Source organism: Aulonocara stuartgranti (assembly GCF_965226115.1).
Source record: "Aulonocara stuartgranti genome assembly, chromosome: 23".
In the NCBI taxonomy this organism is placed as follows: Eukaryota; Metazoa; Chordata; class Actinopteri; order Cichliformes; family Cichlidae; genus Aulonocara; species Aulonocara stuartgranti.
This window is the reverse complement of record NC_138958.1, coordinates 41,930,058-41,954,973: the sequence shown is the minus strand read 5'-3', so window position 1 is coordinate 41,954,973 and position 24,916 is coordinate 41,930,058. Positions and strand designations below refer to the sequence as shown.

Sequence of the window (24,916 nt, the reverse complement as noted above, 5' to 3'; positions counted from 1 at the left end):
AACAGTTTCGATCAAGTGTTTGTGCTGATATGTTTAGTTTTCTCTGTTATGACCAGGCATCTTCACTTTGATCTCATCTCTCCAGAGGACATTGTTCCAGAGGTCTTTTGGCTTGTTCAGATGCAGTTTTATAAGCTTAAGCCATAATGGCATGAACTTTTTGAAGAGAAGAAACTTTCTCCTGGCACCATTTTTTTCTAATTGTACTGTCATGAACTTTAACATTTAACATGCTAACTGTAGCTGTAGCTCTTTGTTTTGTTTTTGTAGTTTCTCTGAGCATTGCATAGCCTGACCTTTGGTGGAATTGACTGGGTATCCACGCCTGAGGAGACTGAGACATTGTGTTAACACACCTGAATGCTCCAGACCAGCAAACTGCCAAAACTTTAGTTTTTTTTAAGAGATGCTCACACTGGCTGGTTATCAGCCAATCAAACGCAGTTGATTAGTAGCATTTGGCTGCTATTCTTTTATTATGTTAGGAAAACTTTATTTTTCACATGTCTGTGTCACAATAAATGAGATTTTATTGAGCCATATATTTAATGATGACACAATATGCACAAAAATATTTTTTGTCAGTTAATTATTCTGATTTACAACTTCAGTGTACTGCCTCGGAGAAGTATGTGACTTTCCATGAGCCTCTAGCACTGAGAGGCAGTTTGTATTTATGTCTGAGTAGTGCTTCAAGGTCTGGCAAGAGCATTTACATTGGGCATGCTTTATTAATGTGCAAATTATAAAATGTCATTGTCCCCAGTTATTTAAGCAATCTCCCTTTATATGCATCTATTGATCCATCTATTCCTGCTCATCTCATTCAATCATTGGCTCTCTCATCCTGTATTGCTCACATTCTTCAAAGTGGTTGCTCCAGTCCCCCAGATTCATGCATGCATGGACTTTAATGATCTTAATGGAATGAATGCCTTAAGAGTGTGAGTCAGTTATCATACCTAACCCAATGTCTGATAATGAATTATTCAAGGCTGGCTGCATAACTTAAGCTGTCAAAAGATTTGTCATAGCTCTGGCTTATATCATAGCCTGCTCGTCAAGTTACGTATGCTTACATACACACACACTAGCAGTCAAAAGTTTGGACACACATTGTAGATACTCACTGAAGACATCAAATATATGAAGCAAGATATATGGAATTATGTAGCAAATAAAAATTGATAAATAACTCTAAATATGTTTTATATTTTAGATTCCTCAAAGTAGCGCTGTCAACAAAGCCCTTTGCTTTGTTGACAGCGCTGCAAACCCTTGACCTTCTCTCAATGAGCTTCATGATGTAGTCACCTGAAATGGTTTTCGCTTTACAGGTGTGCCTTTCTTAAGAACCAATCAGCTAAGTAAAGAGAAACAACAGTTCATCATTACTTTAAGAGCTGAAGCTCAGTCAGTCTGGAAAATTGCTAAAACTTTCAATGTGTCCTCAAGTGCAGTCGCAAAAACCAGGTGCTACAAGTGCTACAATGAAACTGGCTCACATGAGGACCGGCCCAGGAAAGGAAGACCAAGAGTCACCTCTGCTGCTGAGGATAAATTCATCCGAGTCACCAGCCTCAGAAATCACAAGTTAACAGGACCTCAGATTAGAGCCCAGATACAGTGGCTTGCAAAAGTATTCGGCCCCCTTGAACTTTTCCACATTTTGTCACATTACAGCCACAAATATGAATCAATTTTATTGGAATTCCAGGTGAAAGACCAACACAAAGTGGTGCACACGTGAGAAGTGGAACGAAAATCATACATCATTCCAAACATTTTGTACAAATAAATAACTGCAAAGTGGGGTGTGCGTAATTATTCAGCCCCCTTTGGTCTGAGTGCAGTCAGTTGCACATAGACATTGCCTGATGAGTGCTAATGACTAAATAGAGTGCACCTGTGTGTAATCTAATGTCAGTACAAATACAGCTGCTCTGTGACGGCCTCAGAGGTTGTCTGAGAGAATATTGGGAGCAACAACACCATGAAGTCCAAAGAACACACCAGACAGGTCAGGGATAAAGTTATTGAGAAATTTAAAGCAGGCTTAGGCTACAAAAAGATTTCCCAAGCCTTGAACATCCCACGGAGCACTGATCAAGCCATCATTCAGAAATTGAAGGAGTATGGCACAACTGTAAACCTACCAAGACAAGGCCGTCCACCTAAACTCACAGGCCGAACAAGGAGAGCGCTGATCAGAAATGCAGCCAAGAGGCCCATGGTGACTCTGGACGAGCTGCAGAGATCTACAGCTCAGGTGGGGGAATCTGTCCATAGGACAACTATTAGTCGTGCACTGCACAAAGTTGGTCTTTATGGAAGAGTGGCAAGAAGAAAGCCATTGTTAACAGAAAACCATAAGAAGTCCCGTTTGCAGTTTGCCACAAGCCATGTGGGGGACACAGCAAACATGTGGAAGAAGGTGCTCTGGTCAGATGAGACCAAATTGGAACTTTTTGGCCAAAATGCAAAACGCTATGTGTGGAAAACTAACACTGCACATCACTCTGAACACACCATCCCCACTGTCAAATATGGTGGTGGCAGCATCATGCTCTGGGGGTGCTTCTCTTCAGCAGGGACAGGGAAGCTGGTCAGAGTTGATGGGAAGATGGATGGAGCCAAATACAGGGCAATCTTGGAAGAAAACCTCTTGGAGTCTGCAAAAGACTTGAGACTGGGGCAGAGGTTCACCTTCCAGCAGGACAACGACACTAAACATAAAGCCAGGGCAACAATGGAACGGATTAAAAGCAAACATATCCATGTGTTAGAATGGCCCAGTCAAAGTCCAGATCTAAATCCAATCGAGACTCTGTGGCAAGATCTGAAAACTGCTGTTCACAAACGCTGCCCATCTAATCTGACTGAGCTGGAGCTGTTTTGCTAAGAAGAATGGGCAAAGATTTCAGTCTGTAGATGTGCAAAGCTGGTAGAGACAGACCCTAAAAGACTGGCAGCTGTAATTGCAGCAAAAGGTGGTTCTACAAAGTATTGACTCAGGGGGCTGAATAATTACGCACACCCCACTTTGCAGTTATTTATTTATAAAAAATGTTTGGAATCATGTATGATTTTCGTTCCACTTCTCACGTGTGCACCACTTTGTGTTGGTCTTTCACGTGGAATTCCAATAAAATTGATTCATGTTTATGGCTGTAATGTGACAAAATGTGGAAAAGTTCAAGGGGGCCGAATACTTTTGCAAGCCACTGTAAATGCCACACAGTGTTCCAGTAGCAGACACATCTCTACATCCACTGTTCAGAGGAGACCACATTTGACCACAAAGGCCTGATTCACACAAATCAGGCCTTTGTGGTCAGAAAAAACTACTAAGGAAAAGCAACAAGCAGAAGAGATTTGTTTGGTCACAAAAAACACAAGGAATGGAGATTAGACCAGTGGAAATCTTTGCTTTGGCCTAATGAGTCCAAATTTGAGATCTTTGTTTCCACCTGGCATGTCTTATGCGATGCAGAAAAGGTGAACTGATGGTCTCTACATGCATGGTTCCCACCGTGAAGCATGGAGGAGGAGGTGTGGGGGTGCTTTGCTGGTGATTTATTAAAAACTGAAGGCACACTGAACCAGCATGGCTACCACAGCATCCTGCAACGACATGCCATCCCAACAAGTTTGCGTTTAGTTGGGCCATTGTTTATTTTTTAACAGGACAATGACCCCAAACACACGTCAAGTGTGTAAGGGCTATTTGACCAATGAGGGGAGTGAGTGCTGGCCTCCACAGTCACCTGACCTAAACCCAATCAAGATGGTTTGGGATGAGATGGACCACAGAGTGAAGGCAAAAGGGCCAACAAGTGCTCAGCATCTCTGGGATCTTTTTGGAGTCACTTCCTGCTGGCCATTAAATAGGATTTTAATCAAAGACACCACTGCATCCATCACTTATATACAGTCTGTGGTTTTATGTTATCTAGCTGTAGACTTTATCCAAGTCAGTCTAAATTCCTCATAGTAATTCATATGAGTATATATTAAAAGAAATTATAGAAAAATGTATCACACAGAATTAATTTTAGTTTAGTAACTGAGCTATGGCTAACTATTAATATATTATATAGCTTTAAAAATTGGATATGTCAGTATTTATATAATAGCTAAATGGTTAGGTGTTATGTAACTAGTTTTTATGATATTATAACAGCTAAAGCTTACTTTAAAATCTCAAAATGTCTACTTTTGGGAAAAGAAATTAAATAAATAAATCACTGAAACCTCCCAACGATAGCATATAAATGGTGGAGGGCAGGCACATAATAAGACTGTGCAATGTAAATTTTCTCAGAGTAGAATGTTGTAGCCACATGACGATTCAAAAAAAATTATAATGAATATAGAAACCTGCAAAGAGATGATTTCAAATTAACAGAGTAATATAAAAATCTTAACAATGTTAACTACTGGCCAAAGCCGACACAAAGAAGAAAATACTGTTGCTAATTTCAGTCTGAAACTATTTAAAGGTTAAGTAAGGATAAATTGATGTGGCCCCAAATCATAAAATATGTGATTAAAAACAAAACAAAAAAACAGCTGAAGATAATAAGAAAAAAATGATAATGCACGGGAGGTGCAGAAGACGAACAAAGTAAAGGAGATGATTATTTTTTTTGAAGTTCATTGAAAAGCAGCAGGCATGTTAAATTCTCCTTGAGGACAGCTCTTCATAGTGAGAAGAAGCCTTTTAGAGCCAAACACGCAGCGAGAGTGAGTACTGAAAGAAAAAAAGAAAAGACAGCCGTGGATGAAATTTTAATGCGATACCTTTTGAATAATCTTGGTGAACCTGTAGGTGCTGACCCCACAACGTGGTGCATAAATGTGACAGGATGCACAGCAAAACAAATCCTTAAAGGCACAGCTCCCAGCCTCAGCTGGTTTAAGCTGTTGTTTGGTGGTAATTAAGTATTTTATCAGCATTTAACAACAAGAGAGAACGACTTGAGCTTTCTGGTTTTGTTCTTTTGTCCTCTAACTGCTCTCCAGTTTTCTTACACTCTTACCTTGATTATGTTTCTCCTTTTTCCTCCCTTGTGACTTTGCTCCATCACTTTCCCATCTTCCTTCCGCTCAGACAGCAACTTCGTCCTGGGGAATGCTCAGGTCCAGTCTCTCTATCCCATTGTCTACTGCTCTGATGGCTTCTGCGAACTGACCGGCTTTGCCCGCGGCGAGCTGATGCAGAAGAGCTGCATGTGTCACTTTCTGTACGGGAGTGAGACCAGCAACCCTCTCACCACACAGATGCAAAAAGCTCTGGATGAACGCCGGGAGTTCAAGACTGAAATCATTCTGTACAAGAAGAGCGGTAAGACTCGGCTGCTGGAGCAGACTGACAAGTTAAATAGTGTTTAGTGCAGTATTTCTTTTTTCCAAACCAATATGTGTCTGTGTTCTGATCTCTTTTCCTTGAAAAGGCTCTAAGTTCTGGTGTCTGTTGGACATTGTTCCCATCAAGAACGAGAAGGGCGAGGTGGTTCTGTTCCTGGTCTCACATAAGGACATCACAGAAAACAAGGACCAGGACCGTGACAATGAATCTGACATTGGTGAGCACCATCCACTCCCTGTCCAATTCACGTGAAATGAGCAAGGCATTAACGAGAATCAGTCAAACTACCTACTTCACGTACCTGCTGTCAGTTCTGTCGAGAAAGATGGCAAAGAGCCGATCAGTTCATATGATTCCTTTAGAGAGAAGGGGTCAAATAAAAACAACATCCTTTGGACTATTGTGCATGGACTTAGAAAACACATAAGCACAGTGCTGTGCATGAATGCGCCAGCACATATTCACTGAACAAATACACTTTGCATTTAAAGAACATGATGTGAGCATACAGTGACATGTGAACACGTTGCACATGATGAGCTGTAAATAATGCTAGTGGTTCGAGCAAACGCAGAGCTGCTGCAGCTGTCTATCTAAAGGTCTGATGGAGCTTTATGAATGAATCAGTGCAGCTTATCACAGAACACAAACAAGTCGATTCTCCTGCTTTCCCAAGCAGTAAATTTTGGGCAAACTTACTGTTAACATCAAATACTTAAAGCACATATCGAGATTCCTCTGTGCCACTTTGACTGTTTATCTGAAAATATCCAAAGTGGACACTTACATTTTCACATGGTCTAATATTCCTATGTCGGTGACAACGTTGGTCCAAAATCAGCATCGCAGCTGACTTGTTTACACTGTCTTAGCATTCAGATGCATTCAGTTAGCGTTAGCCAAGACGTTAGCTTACTGTCACGAGGAACCCAACGTGAGAAACCTGACTTGATAAAATATTTATTATATTGTATGAATTCTTAAAGAAAACACCTGAAATGCTGAGTTTTATATAAACAAAGGCATTTGGTTTTTCCTTTTCCTCCATATTCCAAAGCTATGACATCACAACAGCGTGACTGGTCAGTTGCAACGCTGACGAACACCAACATGGGAATATCAGACAGACCTACTTTACAGTGAATTCATCGCCAGTTTTTCTGTTTTGTTTCAACTGGAGGGGATTTGCTATGTGCTGAAAACTTTTCTGTATGTGTGGTTGAGGGATGTAAAGACATAACAACCAGCTCCACAGCAGCAGGGAGTAAATGTACAGCATCGCTCCACTAATCTAATGCTGTCATCACCTCACGTATTAGTGTAGTGTTTTACACGACCTCAGACATTTAGATTATGGCTCTCCATAGCTATGGTGAACAGCCATGACCTAAAGTGAAACATATTAGCTTTAGATTACAGATCTCGGTGGAGCCAAACTACTACAATGTTCATAATGTTGCTCAATTAAACCAGACAACAGTCGTCCTCAAGCTATCTCTCATTTGCCTCCTTTTAGATTCAGTTATAGGCATGTGCAGGTTAGCACGGTGAGAGTTTCTGCCACATTAGTGCTTTGTTCTCCTATTGTGTGCCCTTGCTCTCAGATGAGGAAACTGGTCTGGAGATTCGCCAGATCAGCTGCCCCTCAGGCTGTAACATGGAGCGCCGGCGCAGTCGGGCTGTCCTCTATCAGCTGTCGGGACACCTGCAGAAACAGGACAAAACCAAGAGCAAGCTGAAGATCAACAATGTGAGATGTGCTGTGTTTGGTGGTTTAAATTATTCACAGCCAATGCCTTTTTTTTAAAGTTCAGTGACCTCTGACTTTTACTCTACAGTCACAATTCTCCTTTGCTAAGTATCAATAAAATATGCACAGAGGATGCGCCATTTTAAATATAAATACCCCGTCACAGACTTTCAAACCCTGACTAAGCCTTTAGTAAGGCCAAAAGTCGCAGTGTCATCAGCATGTTTTGTCTGTAGGGAAAGCTGCAGCCTCCAGGAGAGTGCAACTGAAGCGCCATATAAGGTGTCAGGGGTTTACTGGCTTTACTGATTAAGAGGGTTGTCATGGTTTCAAGAGCTTTGCTTGTGATTGTGATCTGCATATCAATTCAAAAAGATGAAGGCTTGTAAATTTAAGTAACCTTTAATGACATAAAGACTGCCAAACTGCCTCCAACATGCGAGGAGCAGTCGGAATAGCCATTTGTCTTCAGCTTGGCCAATTTTATTTAGATTTGATGGCGATATAAGTCTCAATCACGCCAATCCAGTGGAACCATAAATTATACCTTCACATCTAGTGCTAAAGATGAAATATTTAATGGAGATGAAAAGCCACTCCCCATTGTTAACTTGGCAGATATATAATGCTAATACTGTTAATTTATGCCCATTAATTCTCATGTGTGTTTTTCCATGCTACACATCAAGAGCGTTCTCGGAGCCAATGCGAACCCTGTCCCCGAGTATAAGGTGGCCGATGTCCAAAAATCCCGTTTCATCCTCCTTCACTACGGTGCATTCAAGGCCGGCTGGGATTGGCTGATCTTGTTGGCCACTTTCTACGTGGCCATCACAGTTCCCTATAACGTTTGCTTCACAGCTGTGGAAATACGAGAGGACGGCGGCTCGGCAGCGCGAAACCCACCGAGTGTCAGCGATATCTTGGTGGAGATACTTTTTATCATTGGTAAGCCCGTTTTAAGATGCTTCCCCTCTCTCTGCCAGTCATTTCTCTTTTAACTCCTATCATTTTCTATCCAATTTTATGAACCATACTTAAAAATGAGCACCTTTTTTTTCTGGTGGAAACATCTATGAATGGTGAATATAATATGAGCCTGAAATGATCAAGGATCCATATAGAAGTCACACAAAAGTATTTACAAAGGCCCAAATCCCATAAAAGTTTGCGTTAAACAGTCTGTGAGACAAATGATACCCACTCTCCTGACCTCTCGAAAAGTCCCTTCAGTCAAAAGCGGCTGTTAGTGTCCATGTGACTCTACATCTCCCATTGCAGCTGCACTAACCAGGTCACCCAGGCCTGTGTTTTGTTCCATTTGTACCAAAACATGAATACAGTTTGTGTTTAGGTAATCTGGTTCAGTCTGGAAGTGGAACTTGTAAGATCAGACTGCTTTAAAAGCCACCAGGAGCTCACATTAGTCACTCGTGTAGGCAGCTGTGTCATTTATCTCTTTTATACAGACTTTTTTTTGGGGAGAGCAACATTAAAACTGAGGAAACTAGTGCACAACTGCTGCCAGCAGCTGGTTAGCATAAACACTTTAAACAGGAAGAAACAGCAAGTTTTGCCCTGTTTAAAAGTTAAAGTGAAAAAACAAACAAGCAAGACAGGGTTTTCTTTTTTCTTTTTTTTTTCCATTTGGCTTTGTTTAGAGCGGCAATGTCAAACTCAGTTTACATCGTAGGCCAAGTACAGCCCACTGTGGCAAGGCAAGTTTATTTATATAGAACAATTCAACAACAAGGTGATTCAAAGTGCTTTACAGAGACATTAAAAAACAAAAACAAATAAAAAGCATGATTTAAAATCGATTAAAAAAAACAGTAGATAAAATCAGTAGTTAAAATGTAAGTTTTGCCGAAAATTTTAACAACACATCTCAGTTTTTCTGCATGATGGGCTTAAGAAATAAATCTATAAACTTACAGAAAAAGTTCTGTTAGCTCATTGCACACACTGTCCTGTAATTATCAAATGGAAAATTGGCAGAAACTCCTCTTTTTCTTTTTCTTTTTTTTGTAAATTTCAAAATTAAACAGTGAAAAAACAGGAACTTTCTGTCATCTAATGGTTTATCTTATACTTATTTACTGGTGAATTTTGAATGAACGTGGAGAAGGTCCTTTAAGTTATGAAAACACAGATAAAAGTAAAATTTATGCCACCCTTCAAAAAATAATTTTTAAAATAATTTAAGTTTCATGCGCTTCCTTCCATAGCCGTCAAATGACTTTAGAAAAGCGGGTTGATTCTGGCCCCTGAGACTTATGTTTGACAACCCTGGTTTAGCAAACACAATACATGTTTGATTTACAGGTACTGGTTGTGCTAGCTCAGTCCCTGTGGTTCTGCGGAGTAACTGGCTGCTGGCTTTAGCCTCATATTTATGCTACAGGCATGGCTGCAGTATCAAGTTTCTCATCTACTGCTCATAAAAAATGCAAGTAAAAGTTACCAAACTGACACAGTGTTGCTTTAGGTAAGAAAGTGACTGATTAATCACAAGAAGGAGAGTCAATTAGACTTTAAGGTTTTGGCACACTGCTAAAGCATTTCAGCCTACATTTGTGATGTCATTCTTTTTCTTTCTTGTTTTGTCTGTGGTGAAGGTGGAGTTCCTTTTTTTTTGCTAGCCAGTTCTATTTCAATAGAAGTTGGGTTGGTCTTGGTCATCCAACTGGGTCATCTCCAGATTTAATGATGCCTTTCGTGTGCTTCGTTCTAGATATCGTGTTGAACTTCCGAACAACTTACGTGAGCACGTCGGGTCAGGTGGTCTACGACGCCCGTTCTATATATATTCACTACGTCACGTCCTGGCTGTCTGTGGATCTGATTGCCGCCTTGCCCTTTGACCTGCTCTATGCCTTCAATATCAGTGTGGTGAGTCTGCAGCAATGACTTTTAGTTGGTTACACAAGGGTTGGAATAGAGGCATGGTGCATAAATCCTGCTTGCTTGACTGTTGCTTATGCTTTTGTGATCCTTTAGTTATGATTTTTATCCATTTTTGTGCACGTGACATGAAGGTAGTGGCTCTAAGGGCCCCGCTGGCGGTCATAGACCTCATTCTTTTATCAGTAGCACTCTCCTGCTGCTCAACTCTTTCACTGCTCATTTAATAAGGCAATTAAACTGAACATGCTCAGTGGTCACCGAGACGACAACGCCTGCACTTAAACTCACAGAAACCTGAACTGAAAAGTGACTGACAACTTTTTGTTCCATATTTTGTTGAAACATTGCTCTTCCTGTGCAAATTTGTTGCAAGAGTGGCTTCAAAAAGGAGGAAAGCTGAGAGGGTTAGTATCAACCAGAACTCATTATTAGGTAACTGGTAATTAAGTTGATAAATGAGTACGCTGAGGACAAATTACCGTTTGAGACAAGTAGATTAGCCAGATGATGTTCAGTGCAGATCCTGATAGCTGTTCATGCAGAAAACATTGCGACTGGCACATGAGGCTACACTACACTTTTTACTTTGGTCTGATATTTATTTTGTTTTACTACTTTTTTATAGAGCATTTACAGCTCATGTCCCCATTGTGCTGTTTCTAATAAAGAGATATGTCTGTACTTTCAGGGGTTGCAAGTCCAAAAGGCTGTGGGACTCTAGATAAGGAGGACCAGACTTCTGGCACTTCTTTAAGGCTTCCTGGTTGCATCCTTAACCACTTGATGTTATAAACAGAAAATTAAAGTACTGATGTGACAAGTGGAGTGTATATACTGTATTTTTTCAGCTAAAATGCAGTTAAAATTTTATAATACAGATGGGCGATGACCCAAAAGATCGAAGAGTGTATGTCCTCCAAAAACCCCCCAGAGATTTATTAAAGCAACGAAGTGGAATATTCTTACTCAGTCAAGTCAGTCACCTGATCTGAACCCTATTGAGCATGCATGTCACTTGTTGAAGACTAGACTTCAGACAGAAAGCCTCACAAACAAACAGCAACTGACAGCCGCTGCAGTGAAGACCTAGCATAGCATTAAAAAGGAGGAAAGCCAGCATCTGGTGATTTCCATGAGTTCAAGACCTCAGGCTGTCATCGCATAGAAATGAAGACTCTATTTTCAGTTATTTCATTTGTCTGGTTACTTTTGAGCCCCTGAAATGATGGGATTGTGTTAGACTTTTATGCAATCCTTTTTTTCAACCTCCTAAATTAAAGCTGAAAGTCTGCACCTCAGCTGCATCTGAGTTGTTTCATTTAAAATTCATTGTGGTAACGTACAGAACCAAAATTAGAAAAATGTGGTATTCAAACACCACTTTAGTGAAGTCCCAGAATAAAACTGAGGAGCTGGAAATCATAATAACAGGTGCCTGTTTAAAAAATTCACTTTTTTCAGATTTTTTTTGTGCAACACAACCATGCAACTAAAGACAGATCTGTACAGTGTGTGATTAGCATGACACTGAGTTGGGGTTTTTTGGTTTGTTTTCTAATCATTTATTTTTTAGATTATCATCATCATATTTTTGTAACTTCCCCCCCCCCCTGTGATTAAAACAGGAGCAAAGCAGAGCAATCACACACCTGTTTCTTCTTTGCCGATTCTTAATCACATCCAGGTTTCTGGAATTAATTCTTGTCTCTGTGTGGTGTAATCCATCTTGCATGTGTGGAAACCAGTGAACAGGCTACTAATTGGACACAGAAATGAGCAAGGAATTGCACAGAATGAGAAAAATCAATATCGTGAGCATGTTTGAGGAGGTAAGAGGGAGCATCAGGACTGTTTTCACTAAAGTATGATAACATCAGTGACTTCCTCTGCCTGCTACAACTGAATTTGAACCAGCTCTGAATTTATTTTCTTGGGCTATTTTAATTCCGTCTGTGTTGTAAGGATACTGAGACATGTTTTTGCTGTTTGTCTGTGCTGTAAATAGGTTTGTGCACCAGGTCCCTCAGTAACATAGCTCACTATCAAGGTGACTGATTAAGACTGTCAGTGTCCACCAGTACTTCTAATTACAAACCTTCCCCAGCTCCAGATGTGAAAAAGATTAAACCTGACTATTTCTAATTCAAGTCACGGTAAATGTTCTACCCTACCTATCTGAGAGTAACTAATCCCATCCTAATGAGCTCCACTTGTCATATTTCCCGTTACAAGTTTTCGCCTTCCCTTCTGTCTCTGACTCCCAGAACTTCGGCGTTCACATGCTGAAGACGGTGCGCCTGCTACGCCTTTTACGCCTCCTGCAGAAGCTGGATCGTTACTCCCAGTACAGCGCTGTGGTCCTCACGCTGCTCATGTCCACCTTTGCACTGCTGGCCCACTGGATGGCCTGCGTGTGGTACTTCATTGGGCGCAGCGAGATCGAAAGTAATAGCCTCACCTCTTGGGATATAGGTTCGTGTCTGTGTGTCTGTATTGTGGTTTCATTTAAAGATTTACGGGGATTCATTAGATGGGGGAGCAAAAGAGCAAAGAGACAGGGAGACAGACCCAATCAAAGATTGTGCGTGTCATTTTAAATGCTCCGAAGCAAAGCATGAAGATACTCTTCTACGTGCAGCTTGTATGTGTGTCCTTTCACTGCGAAAACACTTCTAATTATGGTGATCTGTTTCCCCTCCTACTGCGCTCACCGGTGCCAAACAACAACAATACTGCGAGGTGCATGTGGTGCTGGTGCTTAACCTGTTTGAGCGATTTAACGCAACAAAGCGCAATGAGACAAAAGAGTAGAGAGGGAGGACGATGGTGAGCAGCGGTTAAAGATATATGGTTTTCTCTGATTTGTAGATGCACGTGGATGTAAATGTACACGTGGGGTGGGCTAAGGTGGAGAAGTGGGTCAGCCGTTTATCATAGGGTTGGTAATTGAGCTTGCACAAATTGCTTCCAATGAGCAGGCTTGTTCTCCACTAGTCAGGCTTAATGAGAGTTGTGCACACGAGGTTTAAAAGCTCTCTTACCAGTTTATTTATGTAACACTACACAAGTCAGCTCCGGGTTTACAGACAAAAAGCTGTGTTTTACTCTTGAAATTACAATATTCTGATAGAGACTCAGCAGGAAAGAAGACAAGGGAGCAGACAATAATGCACAAAAGTCTCTGTATTTTGCGTCCATGGAGACGGACGTTATGTGTTTTGTTTAAATTGGTCTTGAGCAATAGTTCTCCAGGGTTTCTGAAGGTCTTTCAAAGTCTTATTTGGCTGCTTTGTACAGTCCCTGTACTCATCCATCTTCTGATGGATAGGGATGATGTTGTGTCTACACATAACAGACAACTTAGCAAAGAACGCATTTTAAATTGTATCTTTGGCTACTAAAGAACAGCCTGTTCCAGATCTAGTCATAGGTTTTTGTCCATTTTTGCATCTGTTTTCTGTTTTGTGAAATGAATATATGACTAGATAATAGTTGAACTTTTTTAAGCATTATAAGAGTATGTTATATCGGTATTGTGCGCCACTAGGATGCCTAATCATTTTAAAGCTATTTAGGGTTCAAGGAATGACCTCTGCTTATATAAGTGATGCCCGTTACTGTGGTTGATTAAGTAGTAGTGTGAAGCAAATATGAGAAGTCCCTTGTGATGTAAGTAATTTCTAAGAGACTTTGACTTCCTGTCAAAATGTTAAAACAGCCACAAGCTGACAGATAATGAGACTTATTATTTGCACTGTGCATAAATACAATCTGACATTAAAATGCTTGCATGCTGTGTCAGACGTGTACTCCCAAATGCACATACACCAAAGCTGAAGGAATGACTCTACCCTTCCAGGCTTGTTACCGCCGCTAATGAAGCCTTCTAGTAAAGGTCATCAAACAAACACGGTTGCACTCTCATTAAACTGACAAACTCTTCTGGACTGTCCCACTTCCCCCACCAGGCTGGCTCCATGAACTGGCCAAACGCTTGGGAACGCCATACTTTATGGCACCGCTGACCTCCCTGCTGGGAGTCTCTGAATCGCCTCAAGACACTGTGACAGCAGGACTAAGCAATTACAGCCAGTGGAACGGCTCTAGTTTGGAGCCACTGAACGGGGCGAGCGTGTTGGATTCAGGCCAGTGGAATGGCAGCAAGACCAGAGTGAGGGCACCGAATGGCTCAGGGATGACAGTGAGCGGCGGACCGTCTGTCAGGAGCTCCTACGTGACATCACTCTACTTTGCCCTGAGCAGTCTGACCAGTGTGGGCTTTGGCAACGTTTCGGCCAACACGGACTCTGAGAAGATCTTCTCCATCTGCACCATGCTGATCGGAGGTGGGCAAAACCTCAACATCAAAATCAGATGTTCTTAACCCTTTACAGCCTGAGCCATAAAAAATATCTGTCTGTCTGTCTGTTGGGTTTTTTCAACAACCAAAAATATTATGTAGGAAAAAATTTTCCGTTAAAATACAAAACCTCATTGTTTGTTTGTTTTTTGCTTTTTTATGCAAATGAGTAACTGTGTAAGTGGTAAAATTTAATGCTTGGTTTTCAAAATATGGAAAAAAAATCTGTTAAAACAAATATATATATATATCATATGATATGATATACCTTTATTAGTCCCACAAGGGGAAATTATATATATATATATATATATATATATATATATATATATATATAATAGGGGTGCAACGATACACAAAATTCACGGTTCGGTTCGGTTCGATACTTTGGTGTCACGGTTCGATATTTTTTCGATACAAAAAAATGTTCATGCCTTTTTAATTTGTCATTTATTAAAATTATAAATATATATTTTAACTCAAAAGTACAGTTTTTAAATTTAACCCTAACCCTTGTGCGCGTTTTTTATTTTGACAGCGAATACGCACCTGCGGACCACTTATGTGCACCCCTGGTTATTTAGCTCGTCATATTGCAGCCACAGAAATTCTTTTGTCCATGAAACCATAAAGCTGCACTTTCTTTTTGCCTTATAGTCTCATTTGTCATAACTTCTCCGTTTTGTGGTAAGCTTTTCTTTGGCTGTCACTTCTTCACCCCGACCTGTCTTATTTGGCTCAGCAGAACTAAAATATATATACTGCTACTTTTACACACGGACTCACATAAGCTCAGCGATTCTCTGCGCGATCAACCTCTCACATGTTTAAGCTTGCTGCGGGAGATTTCACTTGTCATGTTTGCATAGTAAGCTAACGATTAATAAGACGATGTCAGAGGAATTGGTGCACAAATTATCATCACTCACAGATCAGTGCTGTCATTGCAAAGTGAAAGCAAAAAAACAAGCGCAAATTCAAACGCGACTTCAATATGTCACATATTGACAGTGGCTCACCGATGCCAATGACATAATTACCCAGCTACATTTCTGAAAGAATGCAAAAGCATTGACATATATTTTTCCTACAATAGCCCGACGGGCAGGGCAGAGAGATTTTTGTAGCCCGACTGGAAAGATCGCTAGCTCCGGGACGTCGGGCTAGCGATTTTGCAAGCCCTGTATCTGATTGAGGAATCACTCATCTTTGGAAAAGAGAGTTTATTACAGAGAAATGTCTCTTTCCAAAATAAAAGCTATACTATCGCTTCTTCTGGGCTATATTCTCAGCAGCATATTAAACATATCAGGTCCCCATAAGGAGAATCACGTGCTAACAGCTGTCTAAATGACTCGGCTAAAGTTAGTAGCATGCTTGTTGTTTTTGTCTTTGCACTAGGATGATGTCGGCGTAAATGTGCAGTCATATTCGTTGTGTTCCCACTAGTGCTTTCAGGTTAATCTCGTTGAAATGACCTTAACGCCACAACACGGCAAATCTCCGTTAACGAGCTACCGCCGATCGCCCGTGCATGGGGCTAGACAGCTAACACGTTAACGAGCTAACTGCGCTAACACACTAGTTCACACCAATGTAATTAAGCATTGCATGGCACATCCAACATACTGTTTTACTTTAGTCCATGACTCGCTTACCTTCAGGGTCATACGTCACATGAAAACCAAAATAATTCCAAACGCCAGATCTGAATGAGGGTGGGGGAGGTCCATCTTGCAAGGAGAGCTTAACTTCTGTCTCGCTAGCTTGCCCTGCGCTCTTCCTTCTGACGATGCTGTCTGTGTTGAGCGCTCAGTGGATCTGCGCTCGACAGTGCAGCCTAGGCGGAGTAGTCGAACACAGATTCACTGAGCGCTCAACACAGACAGCATCGTCAGAAGGAAAGTTGATAAAATAAATTACAAATGTTGTATTGTTCGATACATATGCGTACCGAACCGAAAGCACTGTATCGAACGGTTCAATATCGATACGAATATCGTTGCACCCCTAATATATATATATATATATATATATATATATATATATATATATATATACCACTTTTGCCCAGTAATCCCAAGTTATTTAAACCTCACACTGCACATTTCATGCTGGACGTTAAGCGAACTCACACAAGTACCTCAAGTACAGCAAAAAACATCACACTGAGCAGCTTTTCAGGTGTTCTTACCTGTTTTTCTGTCTCCTCTGCAGCATTAATGCATGCTGTGGTTTTTGGTAACGTGACCGCCATCATCCAGAGGATGTACTCACGTCGCTCCCTCTACCACACCCGCACCAAGGACCTGAAGGACTTTATTCGTGTGCACAGGTTACCCAAGGTGCTGGAGCAACGCATGATGGAGTGTTTCCAGACAACCTGGTCTGTCAACAACGGTATTGATGTCAGTGAGGTAGGAAGGATGACATTTGGTCTTGATAGTGCAGGAATCTAAGATAGATCTCAGGTACTGCTGCCCTGAGGCAAAAGTAAAACTCATAGGAGTGTTTGTGCATCCAATTCAGTGAATTCTAGATGGAAACAAATGTGAGACTGATCCTTTAACGTTCTCAAACGGACATGTGGCCTCTGTAGCATGGATTAGCCACAATGGGATAAAGTGGAGTGAAAGTGCAGATGAGGTGACTTGTCCTCCAGGCAGACTAGAAAATAAATAAATATATATATAAAAAAAAACACGGCTCCCAGTCATTGAGAGGATTTGGTTTTTGTTTGGTTTCTCTCACGCTGGAGCAGCCATCTTAATTTAACGGATTAATGGCCTCACAGACTCTAAACTCACTCCTGGTGTGTTTTGCCACCAGTTGGTTTTAAATCTAGATAATCCTGTCTTTTTTTTTAAGAAATAACATCATGGAGGACAGACGCTCTTACTTTTGACATGACTACCAGCAACTTTCCTCCTTGCAAAGTTTTCCCCTTTTCCACATTAGGCCTTTCCCTTTAGATCGTGCGAGTGAGTAAATATGCAAAAACATTTTAAGCCTTTAAACCTCTTGCTGAACATGCATGTATCAGCTGCTTGTGACTATGTGGGAAGGTGAAAAGGTTTTATTTTGGCTGTTACCTTCACCTTCCCACACATTACATTCAGAGGATGGTAGAGAAAGTTGAGAAGCCTCTAACAGCAGCAGAAGTTGAGGCAGAGATTGAGCCATGTTCTCGTTCCGTCTTCAGCTGCTGAAGGACTTCCCGGATGAGCTCAGAGCCGACATCGCGATGCACTTGAATAAAGAGCTGCTGCAGCTGTCGCTCTTTGAATCGGCCAGCAGGGGGTGTCTGCGCTCCCTCTCCCTGATCATCAAGACCTCCTTTTGCGCTCCGGGGGAGTTCCTCATCCGCCAGGGTGACGCGCTCCAGGCTATCTACTTTGTATGCTCCGGCTCCATGGAAGTCCTGAAGGACAACACTGTGCTGGCCATTTTAGGTAAAGAAAAACAAAATCAGCTCATTTTGACTACAAACCCAAACAGTTCAATCATAAATTACGTTTCCTTATTTTCTGTCATATATACACTGTTACTATGAGAGACGCTCATATTAAACATGACCAAAATTTTAAACCATGAGGTCGGTGTCCACACAAGTTATCCCTGTGACCCAAAAGCTTACGTTTATACCCTTGGCTCTGTCTTAAGTCATAGAGAAGGGTGATTTTTAATATGGTCACCTCAAGCATACAGCCCAGTCTGCCCACCTGCTGTTCAGACCCCCTGTTTGTGAGAGACTAAAGGAGTACTGACAGTTCTTTATGTAGTGCACCCATTCCCAAAGTCAAAAAGTCTGCAAGACCCTTAAGAACCAGGCAATCCAATGGGGCCACCCAATAATCAAACTCTTATCAAAATACTAATCTGATCAAAAAGTGATGTATTTCCTTGAAATGTCTGCAAAAAAGAACATAAATGGCACAGGCGATTGGCAATAAACAGCTAATGCTACCCAGTCATATGCAAAGTCTTTAATGTCCAAGAGTCCAAGAATGAAAGAGTTAAATATAGGCATAAGAGGCCATTTAGCCATTTAGATAAACCGTGTTGGATCAAGGACACATCTAAAACCTGCAGGACGCCAGCCCTCGACACCTGTGCTCTAGACCATAGAAGCTCTCCTTGATTTTGGCAGGAAACAGGCTTAAAAACCAGCATTTATCTGAGAGTGCACGAGGATGGAGCTAAAGAGGCCTACAGTCATTTCTTTGTATGATTAATAGAGTTCAGTGAGCTTCAGAGGAAAAGAGCGCTGTCATTATTGCCTTCGTTGAGTGCCAGATAGCCGTCATGGGAGGTTTGCTCTCGAGTCGAGTCATCGAAACCTCTTTCCGCTCTTCATTCGTGGCCATTACCGTTGCACGGTCTCTCTTTGTGCTGCAGTGAGAATTGGAAATTGAGTGAAATGTTTGCACAGAAAGATGACCCAAAGGTGATCCAGGTGAAACTAACAGTTTAGTTGCAGAAGCTTACGTCAGCTGTTAGTTAAACAGTGGCGGCACTTTGCCAGCTCCGGTATGACATTTGTGCACAAGCACAAATGTAGGGTTGCCCCTATGAAGTAATAATATTTCAAAATGCTGGAAAAATTATTTCTAGAGTTGTGATGGTGGCATATAAGGTTGCTTTTAAAACACACGGGAAATCAACGACAGGAAGACAAAATAGAAGATAAGGAATCTTCCTTTTTAATCTCATCTGCTTGCAAGCAAATATGTTTTGTCTGGTCTCAGTGCTGTGTGCAAAGATGGAAAAAGGCTGTTTAACACTAAGGTCGTTATTAGGTTTTCAAGATTTAATAGCCGGCTTTTATGGAGACGAACATAATTAAGAAGAGCGGCCCAGAGCTTATAAAACTGCAGCCATATTAAACCGTCCCTGTGGGCAACAATAAACACCCCATCAGATGGAAGATGGAGTGTGACCCAGGGATTGATGAGACCGTTTGGGAGCACCCATAACCCCTAAAGCAAACCTATAAACAACATTAATGTGTGAATTAATGAATTATTCATTTCTCCACTTAGCTGTGGTGGAACAAGTTGTAGACATGTTGACATGCTGTCAGACACTTTGCACTATACGTAAACAGTGTCAGACATCCAGCTGTTGCGGAGCGAGACTCGTCCTATACCGCAAGTATTTTATTGAAGTGAGGGCTGTTTGTCTGAAAGAAAAAAAGAGGCTAAAAAGCTCTGGGATATGGGAGATAATCTGTGGGTTCAGGATGTTTGAGCCAATTTCAATGCAAAAAAGAAGCACAGAGACAGCAGCTTCACTTGAGAGCGGGTAATGGCTAACAACATCAAACCACCACTGAGAATATTCCTGCAGTTTCACCTTTAAATTGCACCGCAAGCAGCTTGTTAAACAGCTGAAATCACCAACCTGGGTCAATGTCATACTGCCACAATAAGAGCCTCTCCAGGGTCTTGTCCTACAACACGTACATCGACACGCTTTCCATTCCGACGTGGATAAAACAGAATACAGAATCATAAGCACACTCGCAAACAGCACTGGAATCAGTTCAGGTCCACATGAAGTGGAGGTAGCAAATTAGCAACAATGTTTTTCATTTTAATGAGCTAACTGGTGTAAATAATAAAGTGACTGCTGCCTACAGAGGAGAGACAGCAAACTCGTTAGTATGTCTGACCTGCATGTGTTATTGAGTGCACACATGCAGGCCTAAAAGCATGCATTTCTTGCTTTCTTATACATATAGAGGTGAGCAAACAGTGCTTTTTTTCTTATCACAGTATTCCTGTCTGCTCGTTCTCTCACACACACATGCGCACAAATTGGTGTGGCATTGCCACTTTGGATTTACAGCTCAGGAGACGACAGTGTGGTAAAGAGGGGAAGCAGAAGAAGGAAATGCTGACCTTCTATTCCAACTCATAGCTGTTTATTTGTACTTCACAGTCTAACAATACATGTCACCTTGTCATGGTCTGTGAGTCTTGTTGTAGGTGTTCTAAGGTTTTCCTTATTTCTATAAATATTGTTTTTTCTTTTCTTTTTTTTGCCTGTCCCGTTTGGTTCTTTTGCCATCAGAATTATTGTCTAAAGGCGAAGAAAGATGCCCAATTTACTTTACCAAACTGACCATCCCAGCCTTGCCGTAATGATCTATTTGATTCACCTTTTATTGTTTATTTTATTTATTTTCACTTGCTAGATACGGGACAGACTTGAATGAGGAAAAGAAAAGGGAGAAAGGAAGAGGGGGGAAAAACAGCGGAGAAGAGGGACTGGGATAAAGGGCAAAAAAACAAAAACCAACTAAATGAGCAGACAAAAAACATACATATATCAATCATCTGGATCACCTGTTGAGAAAGAAAAAAGAAAACAAGCAGAAGAAAACAAGAGCAATACAATAAACAACATCACGATGATATATGGGAATATAACAGCAAATACTAAATATTAACCATTATTGTGCAGCACGTAATATCGACAGCGCACAGTGTCTATAAATATTGGAAAGGCTTCTGTGATTTTATGGTTGTTTCTTTGTTCATAGTTTTCTGAGGCATATCTTGATTTCTGTGCATTTCCACGATTATTCTGATATTATGAGTTTCTTGGTGTTTTAGAACTCGAGTTTCTATCAGTTTTCTAAAGTCATATATTGGATTCGTTATTTATTTAGGCTAGCTTTCCCAGTTACTTCCTGTTTTATTTTGGTAGTCTTTTGTCCCTTGTAATTTGTCCCTAGTTTTGCTTCACTTGACAAATTTTCATTAATTAGTTTAAACTGTACCTTGTCTCACCAGCTGTCTCTCATCCTCCTGATAAGCTATCAGGCTATCTCTCTGTGTCTGCATTTGGGTTCTTATCTTGAAATACGTGGCACATGCTCTCACCTCAGAGTTTATTTCCAGTGGGAGCACTTTGCCAGCTCTGCCAGCATGTGCTGCTTGTAGCATGGCAAATTCTTGCATATTAGTATTTTGGGGAATGGTCCACAATAAATCAGCTAAATACATTTAGAGAATCAAAGGAAAACGGTGGTTGTAGGGCAAAATGTATATTTGCTTTTGATGTTATGTATGATAACATCAGAATGTTGATATTGACTCTTCAGTGTGCAAGCTAGTTTATTAAGCTAGTTTTAATTATTTAGTTTTATTTGGTAGTTTAGTTCAGTAGTTTCCAGCCTAGGGATTTAGGCCCTCTCCTGGGAACCATAACATAGATAAACAGATGTGAACATACTGTGATATTACCCAACGGGTTGTCTTGATATGGCCATCCTGCCATACTTGTCAGTACAGCCAGATGTGACTAGTTAGTTTGGTTAGCAAGTTTTATCTACTGTTTTAACTGATGCCCACTGATTGGTGCGAACACAGACATAAAATAATACTAGAATTTCACTCATCTGAGTACAGATTTTTTTTTTCTTAGTAACAATAAAACATATCTGAAGTCGAGCTTTTCTTTTGCTAAAATAAAATTTCCACAGTATGACATGAAACAGTGGGTAAACACAGGTGAAACTAGTCACAAAAAGCTCACATCCAAAAAGAGCTGAACCACTAAAGTAGACATTAGTAACACCCACGTTTACTTTGCATTTAATGCTCTGGTAACGAGGCCCAAGAGCAAACTGACTTTTGTGAAGTGTTAAAATTTAACTACTAGCTTCCCAGCTACCATAGCAAGCTAGCTATGCTAGCAAGTTAGATGCATGAGTCCCAAGCCAAGTGCATTCAATTGAGTCACATCGCAGCCAGGAGCTGTACTCACCAGGCTGCTGTGGTAGTTTAGTTAACTGATGTTAAATGTCAAAAGAAGTAATGTGATGCTAGTGGAAGTTGTGTTGGTCAAGTGTCTCTCCCCCGCAGTTAAGGCTTGACTAGAAGCAGTTACTTATTTTGCATTACTTTTTATTGTTATTTAATCCGCTCAACACTGACTTGATTTTCTTTCTTTCTTTCTTTCTTTCTTTCTTTCTTTCTTTCTTTCTTTCTTTCTTTCTTTCTCACTCCCAGAAGGATCCTCTCCATTTTCACTTGGTGGCTTTCATTCTTTTGTTTCATTTTGTTATTCATTGTTATTACAAACCTTTTACATTGCCACTGCTGTAGTTTAAAGTATTTTTAAGTCACCATTTTTTGCCAAGAGAAGTCTAAACCATAGCTCGGTTTTTTGATCATCTTATGAAAAAAACAAAAACAAAAAAAAACAGATGCCAGATGTGATAAGGAGTCCTCTATCAAGTGCCGGGCTACTTCTTAACACCTCACACACACTGTTTACTATCTATTGTGTCTCTGCTTTCCAGGTCGCGGTGACTTGATTGGCTCTGACTGTCTGACACAGGAGGAAGTTATAAAGACCAACGCCTGTGTGAAAGCATTAACCTACTGTGATCTGCAGTACATCAGCCTCAAAGGGCTGCGTGAGGTGCTCTGCCTCTATCCCGATTACGCTCAGAAGTTCATCACGGAAATCCGGAACGATCTGACGTACAATCTACGAGAAGGGCACAACACTGAGGTACAACAACTGCCAAACATCACTACATTACCTTTGTTGTAGCAATTTTACCACATTAATTTTAGTTTCAGGCTAAACATTATTTTTGAAGCAACACACATTATAAATCCAGTGGTGATATTTTATCAGTGATGTTCAATGCAATAAGAGGAAGAACAAATAAACTCAAGGTGCCAGCAGTGACTGGTGGTTGGTAGAAGGAGGTAAAGCACTTGGATTGTTCTCCACAGCCACATATCCTATCAACATGTTTACAGCCAGATGGGATGTATAATCCCTCCATTATGCTCTGGGTTGATTTAAGGGACAGAGCAGATGCCACCCCAAAAAAACACCCTTCCACTGGAGAGCCATTATGAATGTTATGGGTCCTTCTTACCCTAGCTTTAAGATTTATTATTATTATTTTTTCTTTTAAATGTGGACCCCAATGCAATGTGAAATAGGCAGAAGAAAAAGCAACAAGCCAGAAACACGAAGCCCTGAAATAATAAACGGCAAAAAATGTGAATAAGGAAAAAAGTGAGAGGAACACTGAGAACGAGCAGAGGTGACCAAGAAGATGGAAGGACAGGGTACAGGGAGAAAGCAGGAAAATTAAACACAGAACAAAAGGCAAAAGAAATGAAGGTGGCGGAAAAAATCATAAAAGTTGAGGGGAAAAGGCAAAGGCAGGAAGTAAATCAACAAGAGGCGCAGAAGGAAACGCAAATGCCAAAATAAAATATCACTAAAAACTGAACAATTACTTAACAAAAACATCCAAAGTCATGGCAAACTCATTTTATAGTCCACATAACTTATGTGCAGAACTACAGCTATGTCATTACCTGCATTAGTAAAAGCGTCACCAATTCACCTGTGACATGTGTTCCTTAACCAAGCTTATTTTGCTTCACAAAGGGCGAAAACTCATTTCCACTGATATCAATACACACCTCCTCTAATTGGCTAAAAAAAAAAAGATTAAAGTACCCCTAATCACGAACCAAATTCTAGTTATTTCAATTAGTTTTCATTGCCTTGATCAAGTGTAAAACCTGACTCATGCTAATAATACATTTTAAATGTAACAGCCACGAAAATAGTTTGTCTGTGTCTTAGATTAGTCTCAGTTGTGCAATGATCTCCTCCACCCATTTTTTTTTTTTTTTACGCCATGCCACGGCGATGGCTTTGCACTTGAAAGGGATTAGCCATCTGGACCGGGACTGAGGAGGAACCCGCGACTTCTGCTTGAGACACAGCCAGCGGATAAAGACACGATCTAAACACGAGGATTCACATGCCAGGGCTTTACAGATGGATCTCGGCTGTAGCATGCACATGAAAAACCAGCTTACACTAGAAATAAGTCACATTTTTACTGTGAGTAAGCTTGCTAATGAGCACAGAGGCAAGAGAAACCATCAAGGGGGCAAAGACAGTCAAACATAAGGCCCAGGGGCCATAATTAGCCCTCCAAAGTCTCCAATCTGGTCCCCTGGAAAAACATAAAGAATGGCATGAATTTTAGACTTTTAACTGTATTTTAATACTTTTTTTTTACAGCGTTTCCCATTGATAAAGACCTCACCCATAACCATTCAATCTGTACCACAGTAAATAAGTAATAGATAAACAATTAGATGATAGAAGGTTGCAGGTTTTTCACTATCTACTGTAAAAATTGATGATTTTTACAGTGGGTTCACCAGTGGGCTGTAATGTTACAGTTTTACAATTTAAGGCCAAAGTCATGTAAACTGGGCCCTGTGTGGTCCACAATGTAAAATGAGTCTGACATTCATATAGTATAACAAAAAAAGACAGAAAAATATGTAAATAAAACCGAAATAATGGTTTTTTGTTGTTGTTCTTGTATAAAAACATCACTGCTGTTAGAAATCCTAACCTTGTCCCATTTTTAAGTGTAGTATAATAAAGTTAGATTTCACCTGGTATGAAATGATTGCAGCAATTTCTTACTAAATATTAGATTTTGCCATAAACATTTCAC

The 24,916-nt window shown here is 40.6% G+C and overlaps 1 protein-coding gene across 1 annotated transcript in view; it reads left to right on the top strand.

Annotated features, from left to right (window-relative positions):
* The window catches only part of LOC309700735 (voltage-gated delayed rectifier potassium channel KCNH8-like), a 54,689-nt gene that overhangs the window by 15,079 nt on the left and 14,694 nt on the right, over positions 1-24,916 (top strand). The window contains exons 2-11 of the mRNA XM_082524513.1: positions 5,114-5,347; positions 5,457-5,588; positions 6,976-7,121; positions 7,811-8,069; positions 9,856-10,013; positions 12,293-12,500; positions 13,997-14,374; positions 16,606-16,805; positions 17,591-17,840; positions 22,703-22,917. Of these exons, the coding sequence (XP_082380639.1) occupies positions 5,114-5,347; positions 5,457-5,588; positions 6,976-7,121; positions 7,811-8,069; positions 9,856-10,013; positions 12,293-12,500; positions 13,997-14,374; positions 16,606-16,805; positions 17,591-17,840; positions 22,703-22,917 (2,180 nt within the window). The remainder of the gene's footprint in view (positions 1-5,113; positions 5,348-5,456; positions 5,589-6,975; positions 7,122-7,810; positions 8,070-9,855; positions 10,014-12,292; positions 12,501-13,996; positions 14,375-16,605; positions 16,806-17,590; positions 17,841-22,702; positions 22,918-24,916) is intronic.